The following is a 21,980-nucleotide window of genomic DNA, read 5'->3' on the forward strand; positions in this document are numbered from 1 at the left end:
GTATATCACAGATCACCTCTTATGGAATGGTCACATATTCGATATTGCCAAAAGTTTTGCTAGGTGCTAAGGATGTCTGCTAAGGTGCAAGAAATTTTGCACCCCTTCTGAACTAACTGTAATTTACAAAGCCTTCATTCGTCCAAAACTTGAATATAACTCGCATATTTGGGCAGATTCCCCTTAAACAAGTTTAAGTATTTTGGACAGAATCTAAAAAAGAGCTTTGAAAATTATACCTAGGCGATAGAACTATAACCGAAACAATTACGTCACTTGAACACCGCCGCTATGTTTCATGCCTTTCGTTGTTCTACCGATATTTTTATAAACAGTGTTCTGTCGAAATAGCCAGTTGCATTCCACCCCTCAAACAATTCAGCTATAATACTCGTACTTCTAGGAATGCACATCAGTTTAACCTTGAGCTCAATTTCGGATGTACTGTGTAGAGATTCTTTTTTAACCGCACATTGAGAATGTGGAATGTTTTAATCAGCTCTGTTTTTCCCTATCATATTTATATTCAAAACTTTAAGACCAATGTGCATCGTTATCTCCTATCAAATCAAAATACCCTATTTTCCTAAAGCTCGCACTGTGTTTTAACTTTAAACATATTAAGGCTATTAATAACCCCTGAGTCCCTGTTTATTATTAAAAAAATATCATTGAGCTCATCTTCATCTCAACAGGAGCCTTTCTATTAAACAAGATCGATAAGGCTTAGGAAGTGCAATATTCACTTTAAATATTTACAATATTTTAAGTTGTTGGACTTCAACTGTCTCAGATAAATCTTAAAGAAACGCTTAAACGTTTGCCTTAGGACTGTTTTGTAGACAATAATGTTTTTTGGTGCGAAGTAAAGTTCTGAATTTGAAATTCTTGACACTTGAAATTCTAATTAGTTGCCTTGGTCAAAATGTACGTTCAAAGGATGAAGTTGAGTGCAAATGAAGTCCCTGTTGTGGTCTAAACCTACCCAATGATTGTTGATTGCAAGATTTTAATTTCCAATCTTTAGATGAATTCAACGAAAGATTTTATACAGGGTGATATTTTAAAAGGTATAAGAAAGTTTTTCAAAAAAACACATACAATTTAGAAAAATGCATGAAATCTTTATTTGAATCGATAGTACGGTCCATATAATTTAATGTTTGAAGATTATTTCATGCAAATGTTGACCTTGACTGCGCCTCAAACGGTCCATCCACTTAGTCTAATTTTGGCATTTTATTTCCAACATTTCGGCCGGTATCTCACGAATAAATGGGCAGGTTTAGGCGACATAAGGGACTTGAAAGTAAGGCAAGTTTCTAGAATCTGATTGGCCAGCTGTCAAAAAATTGCCTTCCAATTAAGGCAACTTTATTGGAAATTTGACTGTAAAGTTAGTCAAGAAAAATCTCCCTAACTTTCAAGTCAAGTCAACTTATGTCAAAATGACAATTGATCAAATGAGAAACATATTCAACCGAATGCTAAACTTTATTTTTGTATGATTTATTTATTTTCTGCACAAGTTCGTTTAATGCTTTCTGTAAAAAGCTTCCTTGTAAATTTGGAAAAGAAATAAGTAATATTTCCTTACAATACAAAATACAAATCGTTGTGGACTTGTAGCTTGTCTGAGGAGTGTTTTGTAGGCAATAATAATTTTTGTACTATATGAACTTGAAGAAGAGGTTTGTGAAGTAAAGTTCTGAATTTGAAATTTATGACACTTTAACAACCAACTAGTTGCCTTGGTCAATATTTACGTCCAAAGAATGAAGGTGACTGCAAATGAAGCCCCTTATGTTGTCTGAAACTGCCCAATGCTTCAATGTTGTCTTCCAAAGCGTCAATTGAAAAGGGCTTGTCAGTATAGACATGAGCTTTAACATAGCCCCACAAAAAATAGTCTAAAAGCGGTAAATCGCACGATCTAGGATCAATAAGTCCATTGTTGCGCATGCTATGTGGCATGTGACACCGTCTTGTTGAAACCACTTGTCATGCAAGTCAAGCTCTTGCATTTTTAGCAAAAAAAAAGTTGGATATCATCTCACGGTAGCGGTCACCATTCACAGTAGATAACGTTACGATTGCATCAAACTGTGACTTTTTTGGATGCATTGGTAGCTCTTCCAATGCTTCTGGCTGATATTCACTCCAAAATCGACAATTCTGCTATTTACGTACCCATTGAGCCAAAATGAGCTTCGTCGCTCGCTGGTAGAAATGCGACATGAACTTTCTCAACAGAGCACGCACTTTGATAATAAAATTAAATAATTTTCAAGCGGTGTTCGTTTGTAAGACTATTCATGGTTAAATTAGACCTAATTGAAGATGTTTGACAGTGAAACAAAACACGAACCGTGCGTCAGCTGTTTAAACTAGTGTAGCCAAAAAATATTACCCTTTATTTACGACATAAAAGATTGCATTCTTTTATAGCCCTGGCGATAAAAGATAGACAAACATATAGACGGACGGAATCGCTAGATATACACTCCTATGTCGTAAACGACAGCAAAATATACGAAACGACACAATCTGCATTCCATAAGTCGTTTTTAACTTTTGTCACTCGTTTTTTTGTAGTGAGTAAACGTCAAGTGTGTTAAACGCTTTCATTCAGCTTTCTGTAAGACGAAAGGAAACGACGACAGTGAAAATAAACAACGGTATATCTCGTTTGAAAATTTTCTCACGACGAAGAAATCGCAAAAATGAATGTTTCCTTCTTGAATAATTTATTTTATATAATTTATTAGTACTTTATTAATAAAACAATATATTTGTTCACATTTGCAGTTGAAATTAACAAATCAGAATCAGTTCCAGGCCTTCGTCGAGCTGATAGAGATCAACGAGCAGTTGGCTACGTAATTTTTGAAGGGACTCAACAAAACTGACATAAAAAGGGAATGGTATTCCATAGCTGAGCAGCTGAACAGCAAGGGTCCTCCATTAAGAGATGGAGATGGTTGGCAAAAGGTTTGAATCGCTTATTTCATTAATGTAAAAAATATTTTAATGTTTGTTTAAATCAGGTTTGGGCCGACTTTAAAATAATAAACAATTCAAAAGAAATAAAAGCAACTGCAGGAGGTCCAAACCAATTGCAAATTTTATCTCCGCTGAAAGATGCTGTAGCAAATTTGATTAAATACAAACAGAAGTTAAACCCAAACAATCAAAACGGCGCACTACAGCGCTAATTGGATCTCAGGCTATGTTGCTTTGAGATCGCCATTTCTAAACCCAAACGGAAATCCAATTGGTGTATCCCAGCCCAATTTACTTCCAAATACTTTGACGACTACATCCGGACATACATCAATACGAACTTAGGCTACAGATGCAGATGCAGACTTCGAATCAGGCAAATCAAATGGATTTGATGTTTGTCTTATCTGCTTTCCTTTTATAATTAATTGCGCTTTTTCAAAACTTCGCACTCCACCTTCTTCATCATCATCACTATCGCTACTCGTGTTGTAATACATTTCTACACTTATCATTTGAATAACGTATTTATTTACCAATTATTAAAAAAACCGCATTTGTTAAAGATTGAATAATGATTCTATATTTAGACAGATGTTTGTTACTTTTGCATCGTTTAAAAATTTGAAACGAGGCTGATATAAGTAATGAGAGACCAATCTTTAAACTTTAAAAAAAAATGCCATAGTTTATACGAAAATGTTCAACGATTTTCAATTTACTTGGATTTTCGCATAGCTTTGGAGTTTCAAATATGCTAGAACTTCATCAAGAGCTTGACTGTAATCACACTGATTTATTCTAAAGCTTTTGACCAACTTCTCATAATATAATCACATTAAGCTGAATACAATTGGGCCTGTTCTTCAATTTGTCACTTAGATTTCTTCTTAGTTCTTTAAAAAGTATTATTTAGTTAGATTGAGAAGCTCTTTCTTCAATCCTTTTATTGCCAAACCAAGAGTTTCCCTGTGTAGTCATTTAGGACCACTACTCTTTTTCTACAACATCTATAATGTAGGTATTCTACTTTATGAATATGATATAAAAATCTTTTAAAACATAAAATGTCTAAATGATCGTTTATTAACCGAAGAGGATATTAACAGTTTTGTTATTCGATGTAAGAAGAATGGGCTAAATCTTAACCTGATTTAATCTCAAGCATTGAAATTCTCTAAAAAACGTAATCCTAAAGTTCGAAATATACATCGTTGATAGTTTCAAAAACCTTAGAGTTCCATTTAATTCTTATTGCGATTTTACGGAGCATTCTAATTCATCCGTTAGTAAAGTCAGCTCTATGCAGTTTTTTATACAACTTGTTGGCTCGACCCCATCAAGAGTACGCATTTCATGTATTGCCTCCTTTTTACTCGCAAGTCTTAACTTTGAATATAAAAATAGGTACATCGATGACCACTTATTTAAATCTTGTATTTATTACTTGTTTGTATATAATTATCATTTTTATTTGTCATAATATATAAGGATCTTTAAAAAGCGTATTTTTAAATGTTATTAGATTCAGTAAGCACTAATTGCTCCATTAGACTGTTCAACTCCAGTCAATCCCTTGCGCACAACCTTCTCAATATCATCCAGCAAACCTGAGGCTCCAAAACGGAACATCTCTGGACGTAACCAACGCATTCCTAGAGTTTCCTTTACCAATGTCATCCAAGTAATTGCTTCACGAACCGTACGAACACCACCTGCGGGCTTCAAACCAACACTTATACATTTTGTTCTTTCGAACTCTTTAATAGCATTTATCATGACCAATCCAACTGGTATTGTTGCATTGACTGCTTCCTTTCCAGTTGAAGTTTTGATAAAATCAGCTCCAGCCATCATTGCAACCATTGAAGCCTTGTATACCTTCAAAAAAAGAAACAACAAACAAAACTAATCAATCAATATTCAGTTACATATAAGAATAGTGAAGACTTCTTACATTTTCCATTGTTCCAAGTTCTCCAATAGCCAGAATGGTCTTCAAATGAACTCTATCCGAACAAACCTTTCGCATTTCACAAATCTCATTGTAAATACCAAACCAATTTTGACAAAGAGCCATTTGTCGATTGATGACAATATCGATCTCTGAAGCTCCAGATTCAATTGCAAAGTAAATCTCTTTTAGACGAGTTTCAAGTGAATATTGTCCACTTGGGAAGCCAGTAGCAACAGCAGCAATTTTAATTTTATCTTGTTTCTTAAGATTACACAAAGTTGTATATGCATCTTTTACACGACTTGGATAAACACAAACTGCTGCAGTATGGAGATTCTCTCTAAGTTGGGGTTCTAGACTGCCTAAGATGTGAGGTGGAAATGGATTTGCTGATCTCACACAAAGACGTGATACATTCGATTCTGTATCATCGCCAGCCAAAGTTGTGAGATCAGTTAGATTGAGGGCTTTAAGTGCCCAAATCACTTCGTTTTGTCCACTCACTTGACCACGGCTGGATATTTGTTTGGATATTTCTTCCAATTGGCGAAGATTTATGGATACATCAAGGAGACTTGTGTCTGTTGGATGAATCAAATAATAATAATTATGGACTTATGATCTCTTACATTTACTTACCAAAGGGAATTGATTTGTTAGGTTTCATTTTTAAAAAGTTTACAATATTCTTATGGAATAATAAGAAATAAATTAATGAGAAGGGTGAGCTTTAGCCTTGAGCAATGAAAAGTGATAACAGAGCTAGAATGCGATTAAAATTTCTGAGAAAAAGTAAAAGATAACAGAGCTTGACAGTTCCAAAAATCACTGCTAACCCAGTTTGATCGTGGTTTTACTTACAGTGGTGATCAAAAAGTGTCGTTCACTTTCTCAAGAAGTAGGCTATCCAGCGGTAAATAAATCAAATTTTCAATTGATTTTGATTTGTCAAAACAATCATGACTTTTCTATTGAAAATCTGAACAAAATCTGTGTTTTACAATTTTGAACAAACGGCACCTTTTTTTTAGTTCTGAGTAGATCACGGAACTGTCAAAAAATCTATTTTTTGATCCATTTACTCAGGATGAAATTATATAGGGAGCAAATTGAAAAAATCGCTGAGGGAAGCCTACTTAACTTACTTTGTTTACTTGGGGTCTCCATTGACACTTCCGTTGACAGGACTATCGGCCTGTCATTAGATAATCCAATAGAGACCAACAATCCAACATCCAGTCCATGATCCGGTCATCGCAAAATCCTGTCATCAAATTTGACGTTTGTGTTGTATGTAGTGATGAGCGTCCATTTTTCGCAGTCTTTTTGAAATTAAAATTTCAAAGGTATTTTTTAAATAATTTATTTTAATATTATTTTGTAAAAAAAACAACAACTACCGACACAAATAAATCAACAAAAAAGTAAACAACAGATTAGCCGTTGTGTCAAATGTGACATTTGAAGTTGCTCATGGCATGACATAATATGCACAGTCAAAAAAAAAACCACTGCATTACGGATGAGATTGCGGAAGAGAAGTTGGATGGGATTTTACTTTTGTGGAGCCTTTTAAGAGAAAATGACAGCTCGGTGCCGAAGTTTGTTTCATAATTATATCAGAAAGATCTAAATACAATCAGCTAAGAACGTTGTTTTGTTCAATCAGCCTTTCACCCACCTCCATTGTGTTTCATTAACAAAAATAAATTAATTATGTTTTGATTTGATTTTTAGTTTAAAATAAGAGAACGTTGGTAGAAAGATTAAATGAACTAAAGCCATAATTTGTGGTGTTGTTTGTGTTTCTTGTGGATCGTTTACTGGAGAGTTAGTCAAGAAAAATCTCCTTAACTATTAAGTCAAATCGTCTTGTGTCAAAATGACAGCTGATCATGTTTTTTCATTTAATTGAAAGCTGAACTTTATTGCTGTGTAATTTATTTACTTTCTACACAATTCCATTAAATGTCTTGTGTTTTGCAGACAATATTGTTTTTGAATTTTTGTACGATGAACTGTTATTAAATATTTGTGAATTAAAGTCCCGAGTTTAAAATGTATGGCACTTGAACAATTAACTTGTCTTGGTCAAAATTACCTATAAAGAATGCAGTTGACTGCAAATGAAGTTACTTATGTTGTCCGAACCTGCCCATGTACTACACTTTAAATGACAGCTAAGTTTGACAGATGTTAATAACAGCTCTTCCGTGAAACGAATAACTCTATACAGCAAAGTTTAAAAAGAATGGGCCGGTTTAGACATCATAAGGGACTTGAATGTCAGGTAAGTTTCTAGTATCTGATTGGCCAGCTGCCAAAAAACTACCTTCCAATTATAAAAATAAATAAATTGGGTGGCGCAATAGTCCGTTTGAGAACTAGGGCCTAGTGACTGACAACTTTCAACCATTCCTGTGTGCGAGTACTGTTGTCAGGGAGGCAATTAAGGCAACATTAATGGAAAGCTTACTGGAAAGTTAGTCAAGAAAAATCTCCCTTTCTATCAAGTCAAATATACTTGTATCAAAATGACAGCTGATCATGTTTTTTCATTTAACTGAAAGCTGAACTTTATTACTATATGATTATTTATTTTCTTTACAATAATTTAATATTTTCTGTAAGAGGGTTCCATGTCAATTCGGAAAAGAAATAAGTAATATTTTTTACCAATACAAAATACAAATCGTATTGGACTTGTAGCTTGCCTGAGGAGTGTTTTGTAGACAATAATGTTTTTGGTAGTTTTTGTACTATGACCATTGAGTAGAGGTTTGTGAAGTAAGGTTTTGGATTTGAAATTCATGAAATCTAAAAAACTAACATTTGCCTTGGTCAAAATTTAAGTTCAAAGAATGGAGTTGACTGCAAATGAAGTCTTTAACGTTGCCTAATCCTGCCCAATGGTTATTCTAAGAGAACAAGTTAATAGTATTTCACGGCCATTTAGAATCATAACATTAGACACAGATAAATAAACAAAGACGTTAAGACCTTTGTTTATGACACCAATAAAGCTCACTTAGAAAAAATGGCCAGTATTTTAGCTTTTTGTTTTACAGATTCCAGAAAGTTTTAATTTTCAGTATGAAAATTTGAATGTTTAATGTTCAGAACTTCAATATTTCTAATAACATATTCTATGCATCCCAAGAAAAAATTTGCAAAGAGTCATCAGGATGCGATAAATACCTCAGAGAATCTGTCTCAAAGTCAAAGTCAATAAAAGCTTTTGATATGCGCTTTGAGTTCATTTTGCAGAAACCAGTTATTTTCTAACTTTATCTGGTAATAAAATGAAGGCATTCTATGAATCTGATTAGGAATAGAAACTCAATCGTGGAATAGGATGTACTAAAATGCAAACGGAATACACTGTAGCATTTTTGAAAAATAGGATTAAACATAAGAAACACCCTGTTGTAAAAGGCAAATCCATCTTAGCGATAAAAGAAGGTGCTTACAAAATTTCCCATCCTTTTCATTTAACTGATCATAGATTTAGCTACACTAATCATCTTTAGTTTCTGAAAAGACTCTAAATAATATTTTGAGGAACCTTTGCTTTCATGGTTTTGAAAAAATACCGGTTTGGCAATCATTTCACGCACCGATTTCGAATCCGAACTCGTTCAAATTTCAAAAATACTTCAAACATTTAATGTCATATCCTCGCTTACACAACGAATTCTCCGTTATAAAAACATCAATCTGTTTTACCTTTTTGTTGTTGAAGACCATCTTGAATAAAGGGTTTAGATAAAGCATAATAGACCGTTTCCAAAAATGTCTACCAGTTCTTCAAGATTAATAAAAAAGTGTGCAATGAAGTACTTAAAAAATTAAAACTGAATAATGAAGACAGGTATTACAGACTTGGAAATTTGTTTTCACTAAAAACTACCTCAAAAACGCTTTGAAGTCGGGCTTGAATTAATAATAATTAAGACCACCAAAAAAGTGAACAGACCTTGTCGACCGTTAGAAAGCAATTAACGACAGATTCAAATCCAACCGCCTGATATCGTGAAGAAGACATTCTATAATAAACTTGATGATACAGAAGTATACCGATTTATGTTTGTCATTTTTAAAGAATGCCACATTTAACTAAACCTTATGCAGGAATCACTTTTCAAATAATTAAAGCTCACTTTAATTTCACAACAATGTACAACTAATTACTATTTATTAATAATTTACAACCATTTTGGGATTCAACCACATACCCTCCACTTTAGTAATTAACTAGGATTTACTCGTTTAAAGCAAATGAGGTAATTTTGCCTTTACTCTCGCTTCATCAACTTTCAACTCACTAAGGTAGTTATCTAAACTTTGTTATGAACTGGACACACAAAACATTACTCGGCACAAAAACTGGTTCCCATGCCCGTAGCCTTAACGTTGAACTTTGTAAATTAAAATTATAAGCCGGTATTATTATTATTTTCTTTTTTTTATTACTTTAACCACCAACAACCACAAACCAAAGCATTGTCAATTTATTATGGTAACTCGTCTTAATCAGTATTTTCTTATTATTATAACAATCCACTTTTATTTTATAATGTTTTGTTTTATTAGCGGAACTTTATCTTCGTCGTCGTCGAATTGTACGTCGCGTCGGTCGTCCGTTGAAACTTAGACAGACAAACAGACGTACAACACGCAATTCACTTTCAATTATTTGATTTGATTTTATGTTGTGGAAACTAGTTTTCCGGAAAGAAAGAAGTCTCACTTGTTTACTTTTGCATCATATCATTGTCTTGTCATTCTGCTGTACAAATCCTCCACCCAAATTCACTTTTCTCTCTTTTGCTAAGTAGGTTGCGGATGGTCGCTTAGAGTAGCTAGCTTGCAGAAATGACCACTAAAAAAAGAATTTGGTGGGAAAACTACATCAAGATTGGTTGCCTATTTTGTAATCCATCAGCTCTTGTTGGACATAGTTCCATCATCATATTAAACCGTTAGCAACGACAAGTGGGCATAAAAATTGCAAAACCATTGATGTGACTATGTCACGTCACGTGCACCACAAACCACACCAGTCAAGTCAAGTCACCACCAAAATGGAATGGAATGGGTAGGTAGATATGTTGATAGGTAACCTGATGCAGCAGCATCAAGTTTTATATTTTTCTGTGAATTTCTTGCACAGCTGAGTTTCCTTCCGTTTTTATTATAGGTATGTTGGAAGAGTTGAAGTTGTACGTTGTACAAAATGTACATACACTTGAAATTGTCTACGGAAGTAATAGTTTTACCAGTTGTTATAATTTTTATTTTTCGGTCATGTGGCAAATCGTATAAAAACGTTGCAAAGCATTTTCTAACACCGCACTTAACAGAGCGACATTGAACATTAAGGACATCTATATCGTCTCAAAGACCAAAAGACAACAATGGAACAAATAATAACGGTAAGTAATACATCAATCGATGTGGTGAATTATCAATTTCAACTTCAAGATAATGTGGATTACTTTATTGTGTTTTAAAGATTTTGGCAGTTATGTCAGCATGCATCGCTGCAAGAGTACCAAATCGTTCATCGGATACGGCTTCGCTGGAAGTGGGATACCCTCAACCGATTTCATTGGATCGCTTTGAAGCCATGCTCCAGAGGGCAACTGAAATGTTACGATCCCCAGCTCAAGTAGTTGAACCCGAACACATCAGTGCTCAAGCAAATTACAATACAAATATCAGGGATCCAGAGGCAAGCTATTACATGCCCATCTATCAGAATGACAAGAATCCACCACAAAAACTCGATGCTAAAAGCCGACAGTTGCAATTCATGGTCCCACCATCCGAGGATAACCAGGAGTCAAATTTTTACGTTATCAAGCAGAAGAAACTACCAAAGAAGTTCAAAAATGCAGCCAAACAAATCAATGTTAAGGTCATTGCCGAAACAGCAGAACGAGAAGAATTAAACAACGCCGCCGCCGTTGCTCATGAAAGACCACATCATCATGGTGGTGGTTATAGCAACGAACATAATATTATCTTTGATGATACATTCTTTGGAGTTGATTCACAAGCTGCTGTTCCAGATGATGTGCCACAGGAGCAGAGTACCGATCATGGATTTATTGCTCCTTTATATGCGAGACGGAATCGTAAGGCTGAGGATTTATTTGCAACTCAGAGTTCAAGGCGTGAAGCAAGAATGAGATTGGGAATGCCAATGACTAGGTTTTCTATCATATATTAAATATAATACCGTAGGGCATACAAAATAAGAATTATTATTTATGACAGTTAAAATAAATTCAAAGAAAATTTACAAATAAAATTAATTTTCTTCTCTTTTTCCTCGATTTTCACATACTCTAGTTGTGGGTAGCAAAAATACGGGAAAAAGCAGATGGCTTTTCAGTAATTTTTCAGACCGATCTTGAGGAAGCCTCAATCCTATAAACTGCAAATTAAAAGAAAAACTGAGAATGGTTAGTACGTCGGCACAAAGATCCGTAAATAAAGATAGCGCTAGTTAATCCAGGGGTTGCCAGAAATCTATGAGACACTCTCTTACAAGCTCATTGGGATACTTTATTAACGATTAAGCTAGTTAGGGACTCAGCAAAGCTTGGCTAAGCTTAAGGAACAGAATGTTGAAGAGTAGCATTTGGTTTCAGGACTCATCTGGAGCTCAACTTTAGAAATCCACTCCCTTCACGATTGTTAGCTTTTTGATTAGGCTATTAGCAATGACGCTGATCATTTATCACCTTAGATTTGGCCCAATTGCTATATTTTCCAGAGTAAGACATGTGTAGGATGATATTAGGTAAACGAGTGCCACGCCATCGTTTGTTTTCAGGACTCATCTGCAGAAAACTTTCTTAAGTCATTAATTCTAATAAGCTTCTACAATTTGGCAGTTCAACGACATAAATCTGAATATACTCCGTTAACAATTGAGCTAGTTCCTTGATTGGGTACTCAATCAAGCTTAGGATTGATACTGATCATATAAAATCTTAGATCCACACTTGTTTGGATATTTTTGTACAGATTTACAAGGTTGAAGAGTGGCATTTGGTTTCAGAACTCATCTGGAGAAAATCTTGAGAATCATAGACCCTAATCAGCTTCGCAACTCGGCAAGCCTACCGACAGAAATCCAGGAGATGCTCTGTTTACAATTGAGCTAGTTTTTTTATTGGGCCCTCAGCTAAGATTAGGATTGTCACTGATCATTTAACACCTTAGATCCAGACCAATTGAGACATTTTTGGAGATAGATACGGTCGGCGATTGACATTTGGTTTTAGGACTCATCTGCAGAAAATTCGCGAAAATCATTGACCTTACTCAGCTTCTACAACTCGGCAAGTTTAACGCCAGAAATCCAGGAGATACTCCGATGACGCTTTTCAGTTAGTTTTTTTATTGGTCCCCTCGCTAAATTTAGAATTGACTCTTAATAACGCCTTAGATCCAGACCAATTGTGACATTTTTGAGCTGTTTTTGAAGAGAAAGAAGGTTGACGATTGACATGTGGTTTTAGGACTCATCTGCACAAAATTCGCGAAAATCATTGACCTTACTCAGCTTCTACAACTCGGTATGTTCCGCTGTGCTTCCTTGAGTCGACTTCTTACCAAAGTTTTATTTTTCGGTTTTTATTTATTTTTTTAATTCTGACTTCAATTAACAATTTGATATTTTTCTTTAACCTCTCACAAGTTCGGGCATACCATCGATTATAATCTGCAAAGCCTTAAGATCCTTATTTACTGTTTCCGTAAGAACTTCCATGGCTTTTTGTTGCATTCCCAAGAATGATTTCATTTCGGCTTCACAGTCTTTGTCTATCGTATATTCGCTGCCTCCAGTTAAAGCGTATTGATTCCTTTGCATTCTCATCTGGGATAGAAGTTCACTAAGTCGACCCTTTAACGAAATCGATCAAATTCTTTAAAATATTTAAAATAAAAAAAAGAACGATAAAAATACCTTGAATTGTGTTGGAGCTGAAACTAATGCCTGCATATTTTCCAGCTTACTACGTAACGCCTCCTCTTCGGGTGATAAAGCCAGTCCAACTTTTCTTGTGCATTCCTGTTTCACAACAATCTATGACAGAAAATATACAAAATTAAAATAAAACCTCATGTGGAGAAGTCTCATTTTGAATCACCTTTAAAATCTTATGACTAAGTTCTGCCAGCTTCCTTTTGTGTTCCATTATCTTTGCCGTTGTACTCGCATGTCGTTGTTTCAACTCTGCCAAATCTCTCTCCACCTTATTTAAATACAAGGCATGTGTTTCGGTTTCATTCTCTTGACACTTGATGCGCCATTTAAGATCATGGAAGCCAATCATTGGAACCGGAATGAATTTTTTCGGATCAGGATTGTCCAATTTAGCTTGTCGCCACATTCGAGGATCGATGCCTTTGGGGGGATTTTCCAAATACTCCTTCAATTGGTCCTCATCGGGAAGAACTAGCGCTAGTACATCTTCTATGCCTAAATTGCCTAATTGAGGCTTGATGTTGGCTTGATTCAGGTAATTCGATGCATCTGTGGCAAGAACTCTCTTTGTCTCATTCGGAGCCATTTGAGATTTCTCTTCAATGTAAATTACAATTTGGGATTTTTTGTCGTCTTGTTCTTTCATTGATTCGATGTTGATGAGAAGATTTGGTTTATTTCCAAAGACCTGATTCAGCGATGCTATGATTTGTTGTTTTTGGGCACTAAATGAGGATTAGGATTTGAGAAGGGGAAGAAATAAGTTGGATAATGGTACATACTTGATATCTGAGAGCGGTTTGTTGAAATTCAAAGCAACTAAACCCATTTTGTTGTCTTTGCCTGGGAGACGACTGTAGCCCATGGATTTAAAGCGACAAAGGTAATTCTGGGGGGTTATTTCGACTGGAGCTGCAGTTTGTGAGTAAAAGGACTTACCAACACCCCACATAGCCTTGAAATTATTTAAGATGTCGTTAAAGAAATCAATTCCATTTCAATTAAATCAAGCATCAAAAAGTACCTGTAAATAGTTCCATTTGGCAATTATGGTATCTCTTTCGTCTCCATAGATTGACACATTAAAGATTGATTGAGCGAAGGCCTCATCTGGACTGATCTGTTGTTGTTGCATTTGCTGTTGTTGTTGTTGCTGTTGTTGTGTTTGACCCAAATTGAAACTAGTTCCAAATCCACCAAAAGCTGGAGCAGTACTCGTAGCGGGCTTTGCAAAACCTTCAAACAAAAATCTATTTTAAAACTCTTCATCGATTAAGAAAACTCATTTTCTTACTTGATCCAAAGGAACCAAATCCACCAAAAGTCGAGGTTTGTTGAGGTGCAGCAGTTCCAAAGCCACCGAAAGCTGGAGCTGCAGTTGTAGTCGTTGAAGCTCCAAAACCACCAAAAGCCGTTGAAGTCTGTGCTGTAGTACCAAACCCTCCGAAGGTGGGAGCGGTCGATGTTGTTGAGGTTGCTCCAAAGCCACCAAATCCTGTTGAAGTATTTCCAAACATATTCGGAGCAGAAGAAGTTGCTGTGTTAGTTCCAAATGCCCCGAAACCTCCCAAAGTTGGAGCCGCTGTGGTGGTTGTGTTGGCGCCAAATGTTCCAAATCCCCCTAAGGTTGGAGCGGAAGTTGTTGCACCGAAACCTTTTATAAAAACAAAAGATATGAGATTAAAGAGAAAACACACTTTTGATAGGGTTTTTTTTTTTCAAAACTACCAGTTGTGCCAAAAGTGGAGGTAGCACCGAATGCAGGTGCTGCTCCTGTTGGTTGAGCTGCACCAAATGCTGGAGCTGGATTAGCAGTTGCTCCACCAAATGAAAAGCTTCCCAAACCCCCCGCCGCTGAAATGGCAACAAAAGAAAGTTCACTAAGGTCAATTCTTCTTTTGTTTTAAAACACTGATAAAGATAGTTTCCTCAAAAAACACACAACTCGTTATCAGTCTTACAGAACACTTTGTCTTGGAACGTGTTAGTGGAAGAAACTCAACAATGGGAATTCTATTGTTGTTCGTGATGGTCTTAGCCTTTTGTTTGTCTTACATTGGAGTGATTCTTTTTTTAAAGAAGTAAGTGAAAATTTAAGTGTGAAAATTGTTAGTTTTTGAAAAATTAAATCGTTCTTTTTTTTCAAGGATAAGTCTCGCAGGTTTGGAACTTAAAAACATTAACGATGTCAAAATACTCCTCTCCCCACCTCAAAAACCATCGAAACTTAATTACTTACAAAAGAGTGCATGATTTTTTAAAATTTTTATTCTAAAACAACAAAAATTAAGTAAATAATTTATTATTATTACGTTTGGCCGGCGTGCTTGTTGCTCCAAGTCCAGTTGCATTGTTACCAAATGAGAAAGACATGATTTAAATTGTACACAAGTCTTGAAATTAATTAAAGGAATTTTCTACACTTTTCTGTTTATAGTTTGTGAGTTAACTTATTTTTTTAATTTTGAAAATTTAAAGTTTGTATAAAAATAAGATTTAAAACATTTTTTTTTTGTGGTGTCAAATGCTACATTCCCGCTTTTGACTTTTCAGAAAATGAAGAGGAAAAGCAGACGGCGTTGACATTGACACTTTGGAAATGTGAAACGATATGGAATTTTGGATTGTACTTTTTGAATGGGGTATGTTCAAAAAGTAGGTTGCGGATTATATTATTATTTTTTCTTAGCAAATTAATACCACGCCTACACAAGAAAATCCTAGTATAAGAAATAAATGGTCGAATAAAAATAAAGTTGAGATAAGCTGAGTGGATAACTTCTTGCATTTATTGCAAACGACATCCTAAAAAATTATAAATAAATTGGGTGGCGCAACAGTCCGTTTGAGAACTAGGGCCTAGTGAATGACAACTCTCAACCATTGCTGTTTACGAGCACGAGTACAGTTTTAAGCCGAATCCGAACGGCAAATTTGAGAAAGCACTTTTCATGACAAGAATTATTCTTGGAGAATTTGTCAATTTCTCGCAAGAGGCAGTACCCGTGAAAAAGACTGTAGATGGCATAGGCAGGGATCGAACCCAAGACCTCTCGCATGACAGTCCAACGCACTAACCATCACCCAACGGGTACTATGTGCCCATAAACTACACTTTAAATGGCAGCTTAGTTTGACAGATGTTAAATTACAGCTCTTCCGCGAAACGAATAACCCTATTCAACAAAGTTTAAAAGGAATAGGCAGGCTAAGACGACATAAGGGACTTGAAAGTTATGCAAGTTTGTGTTAGTGATCTGGCAACTCTCGAGAATTCAACGAAAATAAGAAAAAGAAATAAAAGGACCTGAGTTTCTGGAGTTTTAATTGGTAGGAGTTGAATTTTGGAATCGTGCCGGTTCGGTCTTCGGTCGAGTAAAGAATAGAAATAGAATTTTTTAAACGACATCTAAAAGTTGCCTTATACATACATGTTTCACTTTCAGTTTTCTTCTTCAAAATTAAAAATCAAGTTCAAAATTTTCTCCATGTTTCCGATGACCCTACAGAAAGGCTAATAGCGTTAAGGGATAGATGAAAAAACGCGAAGTTTCCTACTATCAGTTCTTATCTAGTAGGTCAATGTTTTTGGCATTTATTTATAAATATAATTTCCAACATAATGTCCACCAAAGCTAAGTTACATAGTACATTTGATCAGTCTAATTTTTCACTATTTTTTATGGTGGCTACCATATTGTCTTTCAATGCTAAATATATTATATTATATTTCTTGGCATAGTTAAGAGTTAAGTCAAACAAAAGTGTGGGAAAGTTACAGTTTTATTTATTTCGAAAGAAATAAGCACTGATGACGCGCCGTCGACGTGTAATTCGGATCAAATAGTTAATTTAAGGGTGGTTAAAATTTTGAAGCCGATGTTGATTTTAAATAAAATACAAATCATTTAACAAATTACTGGAATTTCTTATTATTGTGATAACATTGGTATATTTCAATTATGTATGGAACAAAATATCGTCCAAATGACATAACTCCATCCAATGGTCCACATTTTGTCGATGAGGCTAAGGCATTATTGTTGTTCTATGTCGTTAATGTATTGAATTATATCATGCGTTAGCTGTGTAACTGTTACTGGCTTGTCCAACGGTGTCAAATCGCATTACCTCCACCCAAAAATTGACATCCATTAGCTGGTGAGATAACATGGCCATTGTAGAGCAAAAGAGCTAAGTTAGACCGAACTATTGAAATAACAACATGTCGTCCACCTCCATGTCTTCCAATTTGGCCCGATGATGCCGCCAGTCCATAAATCCTACCAAACAGTCTCTGTGAGTGCATTATTTACTTTAATTTATTTTAGTTGCCGCTACAGCGCCTTGCGCTCCTGGGCCTCAAGTGATAACTTTCGCCAGCTTACTCGATCTCTAGCTTGATCACTCCACATCCACTGGATATGAGGCCTGTCTCTGCTTCTTGTTCACTCAGGCTTGCCGTTGAATACCTTACGGGCTGGAGCTTCGATGTTCATTCGCTCGACATGCCCTAGCCATTTTAAGCGTTGTACGAGTGGTAAGTCGCTGTACAGCTCGTACAACTCCTTATAAAATCTTCTCCCCCAGATGTTGCTTTGCCTGTCGACACAAACCGGACCATAGACTGTAGGCAAAACCTTCCTCTCAAAGATATTAAGAGATCCTTAATCCGCCTGGGAGAGGGTCCATGCTTCTGCACCATACAGCAAGACTGGGATGATTAAAGTTTTGTACAATGTCTCTTTAGTACTTCGCGATAGGGCCTTATTCCTCAACTGCTTACTTAGGCCAAAGAAGCAGCGATTAGCAAGGGTAATTCTGCGTTTGATTTCCGCGCTGATGTCATTTGCAGAATTATCATTGCCCAGATAAATAAGTTCGTTTACCACCTCAAAGTTGTACCTGTCAATTGTCACATTTTGACCAAGTCTTAGGTGTGAATCGACTCTATTTGATGACAGTAAATACTTCGTTTTGTCCTCGTTAATGTCAAGACCCATTTCTTCGCCTGAGACTCGACATTAAAGAAAGCACCCATCACTGCTCGTTTACTTCTTCCCATAATGTCGATGTCATCTGCATATCCAAGATATTTCGTGGATTTTTCAAAGATGGTGCCACTTGTTTTGGCGTTTGTGTTGCGCACCAATCTTTCAAGAACAATATTGAAGCAGCTACATGACAGCGCATCGCCTTGTTGAAGTCCTCTGGTGCTTTTTCGGTGGATTTGACGTGGCTGCTTGCTGGCGGAATCGTTGACTTCATCACCATTAAGCAGCTGGTTGAAATGATCTCTCCAGATTTTTAACATTGACTGCGTTTCGACTACGGTATTCCCCTCCTTATCTTTGCAGGCTCCAGGTGGATAGTGAATCCCGTTGTTTTCTTTTTGACTCTTCTATAAAAGCTCCGCACCTGTTTCCTGTTAAAACATCCCTGGATTTCCTCGACTTCACTCTGCTCATAGGCTTTTTTCTTTCTTCTGAGCAAGTGGTTCTCATCCCTTCTCTTGTCGACGTAGAGCTGGCGGGAAGATCGTGTCCTTCTTTGCTGCCACAATCTGTATGCCTCCGTTTTGGCTTTTGTTTGCCTGAGTGTGTTCTGGGAGCATTGGTTGGTTCATCGAAGACAAGAGTGAGAGGTGCAATTGTAAGGCACTACGATGAGTTGAGATACAAGGCTCTTAACCCACACTCTGGTGAAGAACACCAATATTCAATCCATTCCAATCTGCAGTACGAGTTGTACGAGCATGTACTTTTGTTTTCACATCTTTTACAAACCCAGTTTGCTTACATTTTTGCATGATATATCCGATTGTACACACATTTAGACGATTCAATAGACCAAAAGAAAATCACGATGTGCGCGACATGCATTTTGATTGAACTCCTATTTTCATAATAAGCCTAACTAACTAACCTAACTAGTTAGTCCGAAAATGAGAAATTTCAAATTAAATGCAAACAAAAAACGTGTGGTTCACATTCAACAACGGCCCTTGAAATGTGACCATTTCTTAAATACAACTTTTAGTTATTAAAAATCAATAAGTCAATAATTCGCTGTCGATTACCTACATTCATGTGGCTTCTGAGAAACCAATTTTTGTAATAATCCAAGTGCTAACACCCCATTAATACAATTTGTTTGCATTTCCAGTGCTCCCCAAACCATTTGACAGGAACAATGCTACAATCTTGTCAATTTCATGTCAGTTTTCATATAATCTTCGCTATTTCATAAAACAAAAATCATAAAAAGAAACTTTTTTAACATAAATATTTAAACATCAACTTATATTAACTTAAATATAGATCCACCAAAACTATCAACAAAATGTCTTTCGATGCAATTCCAAAAGACCTCCGTGGACTGCGTGCTTGTCTAGTGTGTTCTCTAATAAAGGTAAGCCATCAAATTCAAAAAGAAAACCAAAATATCTCTTCACTAAACTTTTTAATATTTTCTAAAATGTTCAAATAAATATTTTAAAACTTGATTTTAATTTGCCTCTAGACTTTTGATCAATTCGAATATGATGGCTGTGACAATTGCGAAGAATTCCTTCGCATGAAAAACAACAAAGACAACGTCTACGATCACACGAGTAACAATTTCGATGGAATTATTGCTTTGATGAGCCCCGAGGATAGTTGGGTTGCCAAGTGGCAGAGAATAGGTAAGATCTACTTTAGCCTTCAATATCCACTATTTTCAATTCCAAATTTTCTTTATGTTGCTCCAAAGGTCGCTTTACAAAAGGAATCTACGCTATTTCTGTGTCAGGAAGTCTGCCAGCGGGAACCATTAGAGAAATGAAGAACCGAGGAATACCATACAGACCACGTGATACTAGCCAACGTTAAACTGACATCAATAATAAAATAAAACAATACATTAAAATACAAAGGAAGTTCAAACGTTTTTTATTATAAAGTTTTCTCAAAAATCATCTTTTTCAACAATAAGGCCTCTTCCACCAACTGTGGTTTCTGTTATTCCGAACCCAGCTGCAATAAGTTCCTTGCAAAGCACCGAATAGTTTTCTCTGCCCTTGTAATCCGAAGGAAGCAGTATAATGGCATATCCACCTCCACCAGCGCCAGTCAATTTGCTACTGAATTTATTCCTCGTTGCAATACTAAAGATTTTCTCCAGACTCTCATGGGACACCCCAATCGCACTCAGTAGGTCGTTATTGATGCGGAAGAGTTCTTCCAATTTTCCGAAGTTTTCTTTATCATCTAGATTTTGGTAGATTGGTGTAGCTGCCTCCACAACCTCCTCCATTGAGTCCCAAAGTAGGTCGATTAGTTTCGGGAATTTGATTCTCAGAATTGCGACTTTTTCCACCAGCTTCGCAGTACTCCTAGAGACTTTACTGTCCACTAGGAGCACATGCAGAGGTTTTGGCACTTCTATTTGAGAGAAAGGTTCACCTTTGGTAAAGCGAACGATACCACCGTATGTGCAAATGGTATTGTCCACTCCGGACGGATTTCCATGCATCACTCTCTCCGACTCAAAGGCCCACGATGAAACCAAGGAAAGGGATTCTTCTGATGCATACTGCTGGCTGGAGATTTGTTTGGTCAGAATAAGAAATGCCGTAGCCAGACAGACTCCAAATGAAGCTGAACTACCCAACCCAGCGCCAATGTTTAACTCCGACGAGATTTTGAGTACAGATCCAGAAGAGAGGGCAGAATTTTTTGACGTGATCAAACATCCACAGAGGAGATAATAAATAGCGTGCAGGGTCTTGACCTGAACTGAACTCTGATCTGGGAACTTAGCATCGACTGCCTCTCGAGTTCGCTTCAACAATAGATCTTTGCCAAGCCCAGCAGCGCCTTGCTGTTGAATGAATGACTCAACAAATGTATTTATTTCGCTGATTTGAATTTCAAAAGAGCACTGTAAGCTATTCAAGTGAAACACGCAAACCGATGAGTCACACACTTCGAAAAGATCCAAACGAGTGCGAACCCCAACGACTGCAGCTAGAGCTGGCTTCTTGTAGACAACTGAATGTTCCCCGTGGAGAATGACCTTACCAGGGGATGAGATTTTAACTTTTATTATGTTGGACATTTTATATCTCTTTATGTTGGACTTCCTTTGATTTTAATTTTTATATTAGTTTAGTTTTAGCAGAGCTATAGCTATTGCTGTTCGTTTTGAACTTTCTCCCACTGTTCAGGTGTGTAATTAGTTTGGGAGAATGCGTGAATGACTTTAAGCTCTTCGGCCAGAGCGGTATTGACTAAACGATGTCGTTGCAAGAGACCTTTGCCTGCAAATTGCTCGGATACAACAATTACCTTGAATTTTCCGCCACAACCGTCCGATTCGTCGATAGCTTTCACGAATGTTGCTCCGAGTTTTTCGGTTAACTTCTCTTCCAAGTACTGAGGTGTGTAGGTTGTCATTATTTGTGTGTTTTCTTTCTTTTTGTGTGGTTGTTTTAATTTTTAGAAAAATTGTTTTCTGTTCGTCGTCGTTTTCTGCTTTATTCGGTCTTGTGTGTGAGGTAGAAAAGTGGGGATTATTGTTAATTATTTTGTAGTTTTTATTTTTGTCTTTTTGGTCGCTTCTTCGGATTTGGATTTTGTTTACAACAAAAATTTCACGTTTTCTTCTTTTTGAGGGTTATTCTATTTTTGACAGAAATGGAATGTTGTGATATTTGCTGTGACTTTTGGAACGGGATGTGTTCAAAAGAGTTTGGCTTTTAAAGGGATTGTTTACACTTTTTGTTTTATTTTTTTTTTTCCAAATAACTTTTTTTTTTCATATACCGCCCTCATTTAAAAACCCATTATAGGGAATACATATATTTAATTATTTAACTATTTATAAAATTTTTGCGACATTGCATAAAATCTAAAGGAAAAACTTCAAAACAGTCTACAGTTAAGAGAACTATGATGACGATATGTCATTTAGATTTTTGTCCCATAATTAAAATTAAAAGAGGAGACAATTTTCTTCATTCTTAAATGATTT

The 21,980-nt window shown here is 36.1% G+C and overlaps 5 protein-coding genes and 1 long non-coding RNA gene across 6 annotated transcripts; 3 read left to right on the plus strand and 3 right to left on the minus strand.

Moving 5' to 3' along the window:
- Window positions 1-4,468: 4,468 nt before the first annotated feature.
- Window positions 4,469-5,777, minus strand: LOC129952327 (deoxyribose-phosphate aldolase). Its single transcript, XM_056064862.1, has 3 exons — window positions 5,600-5,777; window positions 4,961-5,541; window positions 4,469-4,884 (listed from the first exon to the last, which is right to left on the minus strand). Exons 1-3 carry the CDS (start codon window positions 5,625-5,627, stop codon window positions 4,531-4,533), a joined length of 963 nt encoding a protein of 320 aa, XP_055920837.1. The 5' UTR covers window positions 5,628-5,777; the 3' UTR covers window positions 4,469-4,530.
- Window positions 5,778-9,215: 3,438 nt separating this feature from the next.
- LOC129951728 (uncharacterized) lies at window positions 9,216-11,236 on the plus strand. The gene is made up of 3 exons (XM_056064033.1): window positions 9,216-10,058; window positions 10,161-10,395; window positions 10,476-11,236. Exons 2-3 carry the CDS (start codon window positions 10,378-10,380, stop codon window positions 11,193-11,195), a joined length of 738 nt encoding a protein of 245 aa, XP_055920008.1. The 5' UTR covers window positions 9,216-10,058; window positions 10,161-10,377; the 3' UTR covers window positions 11,196-11,236.
- Window positions 11,237-12,594: 1,358 nt separating this feature from the next.
- LOC129952054 (probable nucleoporin Nup54) lies at window positions 12,595-15,523 on the minus strand. The gene is made up of 8 exons (XM_056064479.1): window positions 15,278-15,523; window positions 14,694-14,819; window positions 14,260-14,619; window positions 13,990-14,201; window positions 13,748-13,920; window positions 13,129-13,690; window positions 12,945-13,064; window positions 12,595-12,881 (listed from the first exon to the last, which is right to left on the minus strand). The coding sequence occupies exons 1-8, from the start codon at window positions 15,336-15,338 to the stop codon at window positions 12,660-12,662; spliced, it is 1,836 nt and encodes a 611-aa protein (XP_055920454.1). The 5' UTR covers window positions 15,339-15,523; the 3' UTR covers window positions 12,595-12,659.
- On the plus strand, window positions 14,852-15,387 carry LOC129952055 (uncharacterized). Its single transcript, XR_008782264.1, has 2 exons — window positions 14,852-15,046; window positions 15,113-15,387. It is a non-coding gene; the product is annotated as an uncharacterized LOC129952055 (long non-coding RNA).
- A 3,646-nt stretch (window positions 15,524-19,169) lies between the features above and the next one.
- On the plus strand, window positions 19,170-19,864 carry LOC129951136 (transcription elongation factor SPT4). The gene is made up of 3 exons (XM_056063147.1): window positions 19,170-19,376; window positions 19,488-19,650; window positions 19,719-19,864. Exons 1-3 carry the CDS (start codon window positions 19,308-19,310, stop codon window positions 19,835-19,837), a joined length of 351 nt encoding a protein of 116 aa, XP_055919122.1. The 5' UTR covers window positions 19,170-19,307; the 3' UTR covers window positions 19,838-19,864.
- A 4-nt stretch (window positions 19,865-19,868) lies between these two features.
- On the minus strand, window positions 19,869-21,206 carry LOC129951135 (mevalonate kinase). Its single transcript, XM_056063146.1, has one exon. The coding sequence runs from the start codon at window positions 21,063-21,065 to the stop codon at window positions 19,914-19,916; it is 1,152 nt and encodes a 383-aa protein (XP_055919121.1). The 5' UTR covers window positions 21,066-21,206; the 3' UTR covers window positions 19,869-19,913.
- Window positions 21,207-21,980: the final 774 nt, after the last annotated feature.

This window comes from Eupeodes corollae, chromosome 3 (assembly GCF_945859685.1).
Source record: "Eupeodes corollae chromosome 3, idEupCoro1.1, whole genome shotgun sequence".
Taxonomy (NCBI): domain Eukaryota; kingdom Metazoa; phylum Arthropoda; class Insecta; order Diptera; family Syrphidae; genus Eupeodes; species Eupeodes corollae.

Bases quoted from the DNA above. Each gene is read 5' to 3' on its own strand.
- LOC129951136 (XM_056063147.1), top strand. From the start codon at position 19,308: ATGTCTTTCGATGCAATTCCAAAAGACCTCCGTGGACTGCGTGCTTGT. The intron at 19,377-19,487 runs GTAAGCCATCAA...ATTTGCCTCTAG, and splicing joins TAGTGTGTTCTCTAATAAAG to ACTTTTGATCAATTCGAATA. The intron at 19,651-19,718 runs GTAAGATCTACT...GTTGCTCCAAAG, and splicing joins TGCCAAGTGGCAGAGAATAG to GTCGCTTTACAAAAGGAATC.
- LOC129952327 (XM_056064862.1), bottom strand. From the start codon at position 5,627: ATGAAACCTAACAAATCAATTCCCTTTG. The intron at 5,542-5,599 runs GTAAGTAAATGT...TTCATCCAACAG, and splicing joins TAACAAATCAATTCCCTTTG to ACACAAGTCTCCTTGATGTA. The intron at 4,885-4,960 runs GTAAGAAGTCTT...CTTTTTTTGAAG, and splicing joins AACTTGGAACAATGGAAAAT to GTATACAAGGCTTCAATGGT.
- LOC129952054 (XM_056064479.1), bottom strand. From the start codon at position 15,338: ATGTCTTTCTCATTTGGTAACAATGCAACTGGACTTGGAGCAACAAGC. The intron at 13,691-13,747 runs GTATGTACCATT...ATCCTCATTTAG, and splicing joins AAACCGCTCTCAGATATCAA to TGCCCAAAAACAACAAATCA. The intron at 13,065-13,128 runs GTGATTCAAAAT...TTTCTGTCATAG, and splicing joins TTAGTCATAAGATTTTAAAG to ATTGTTGTGAAACAGGAATG.
- LOC129951135 (XM_056063146.1), bottom strand. From the start codon at position 21,065: ATGTCCAACATAATAAAAGTTAAAATCTCATCCCCTGGTAAGGTCATT.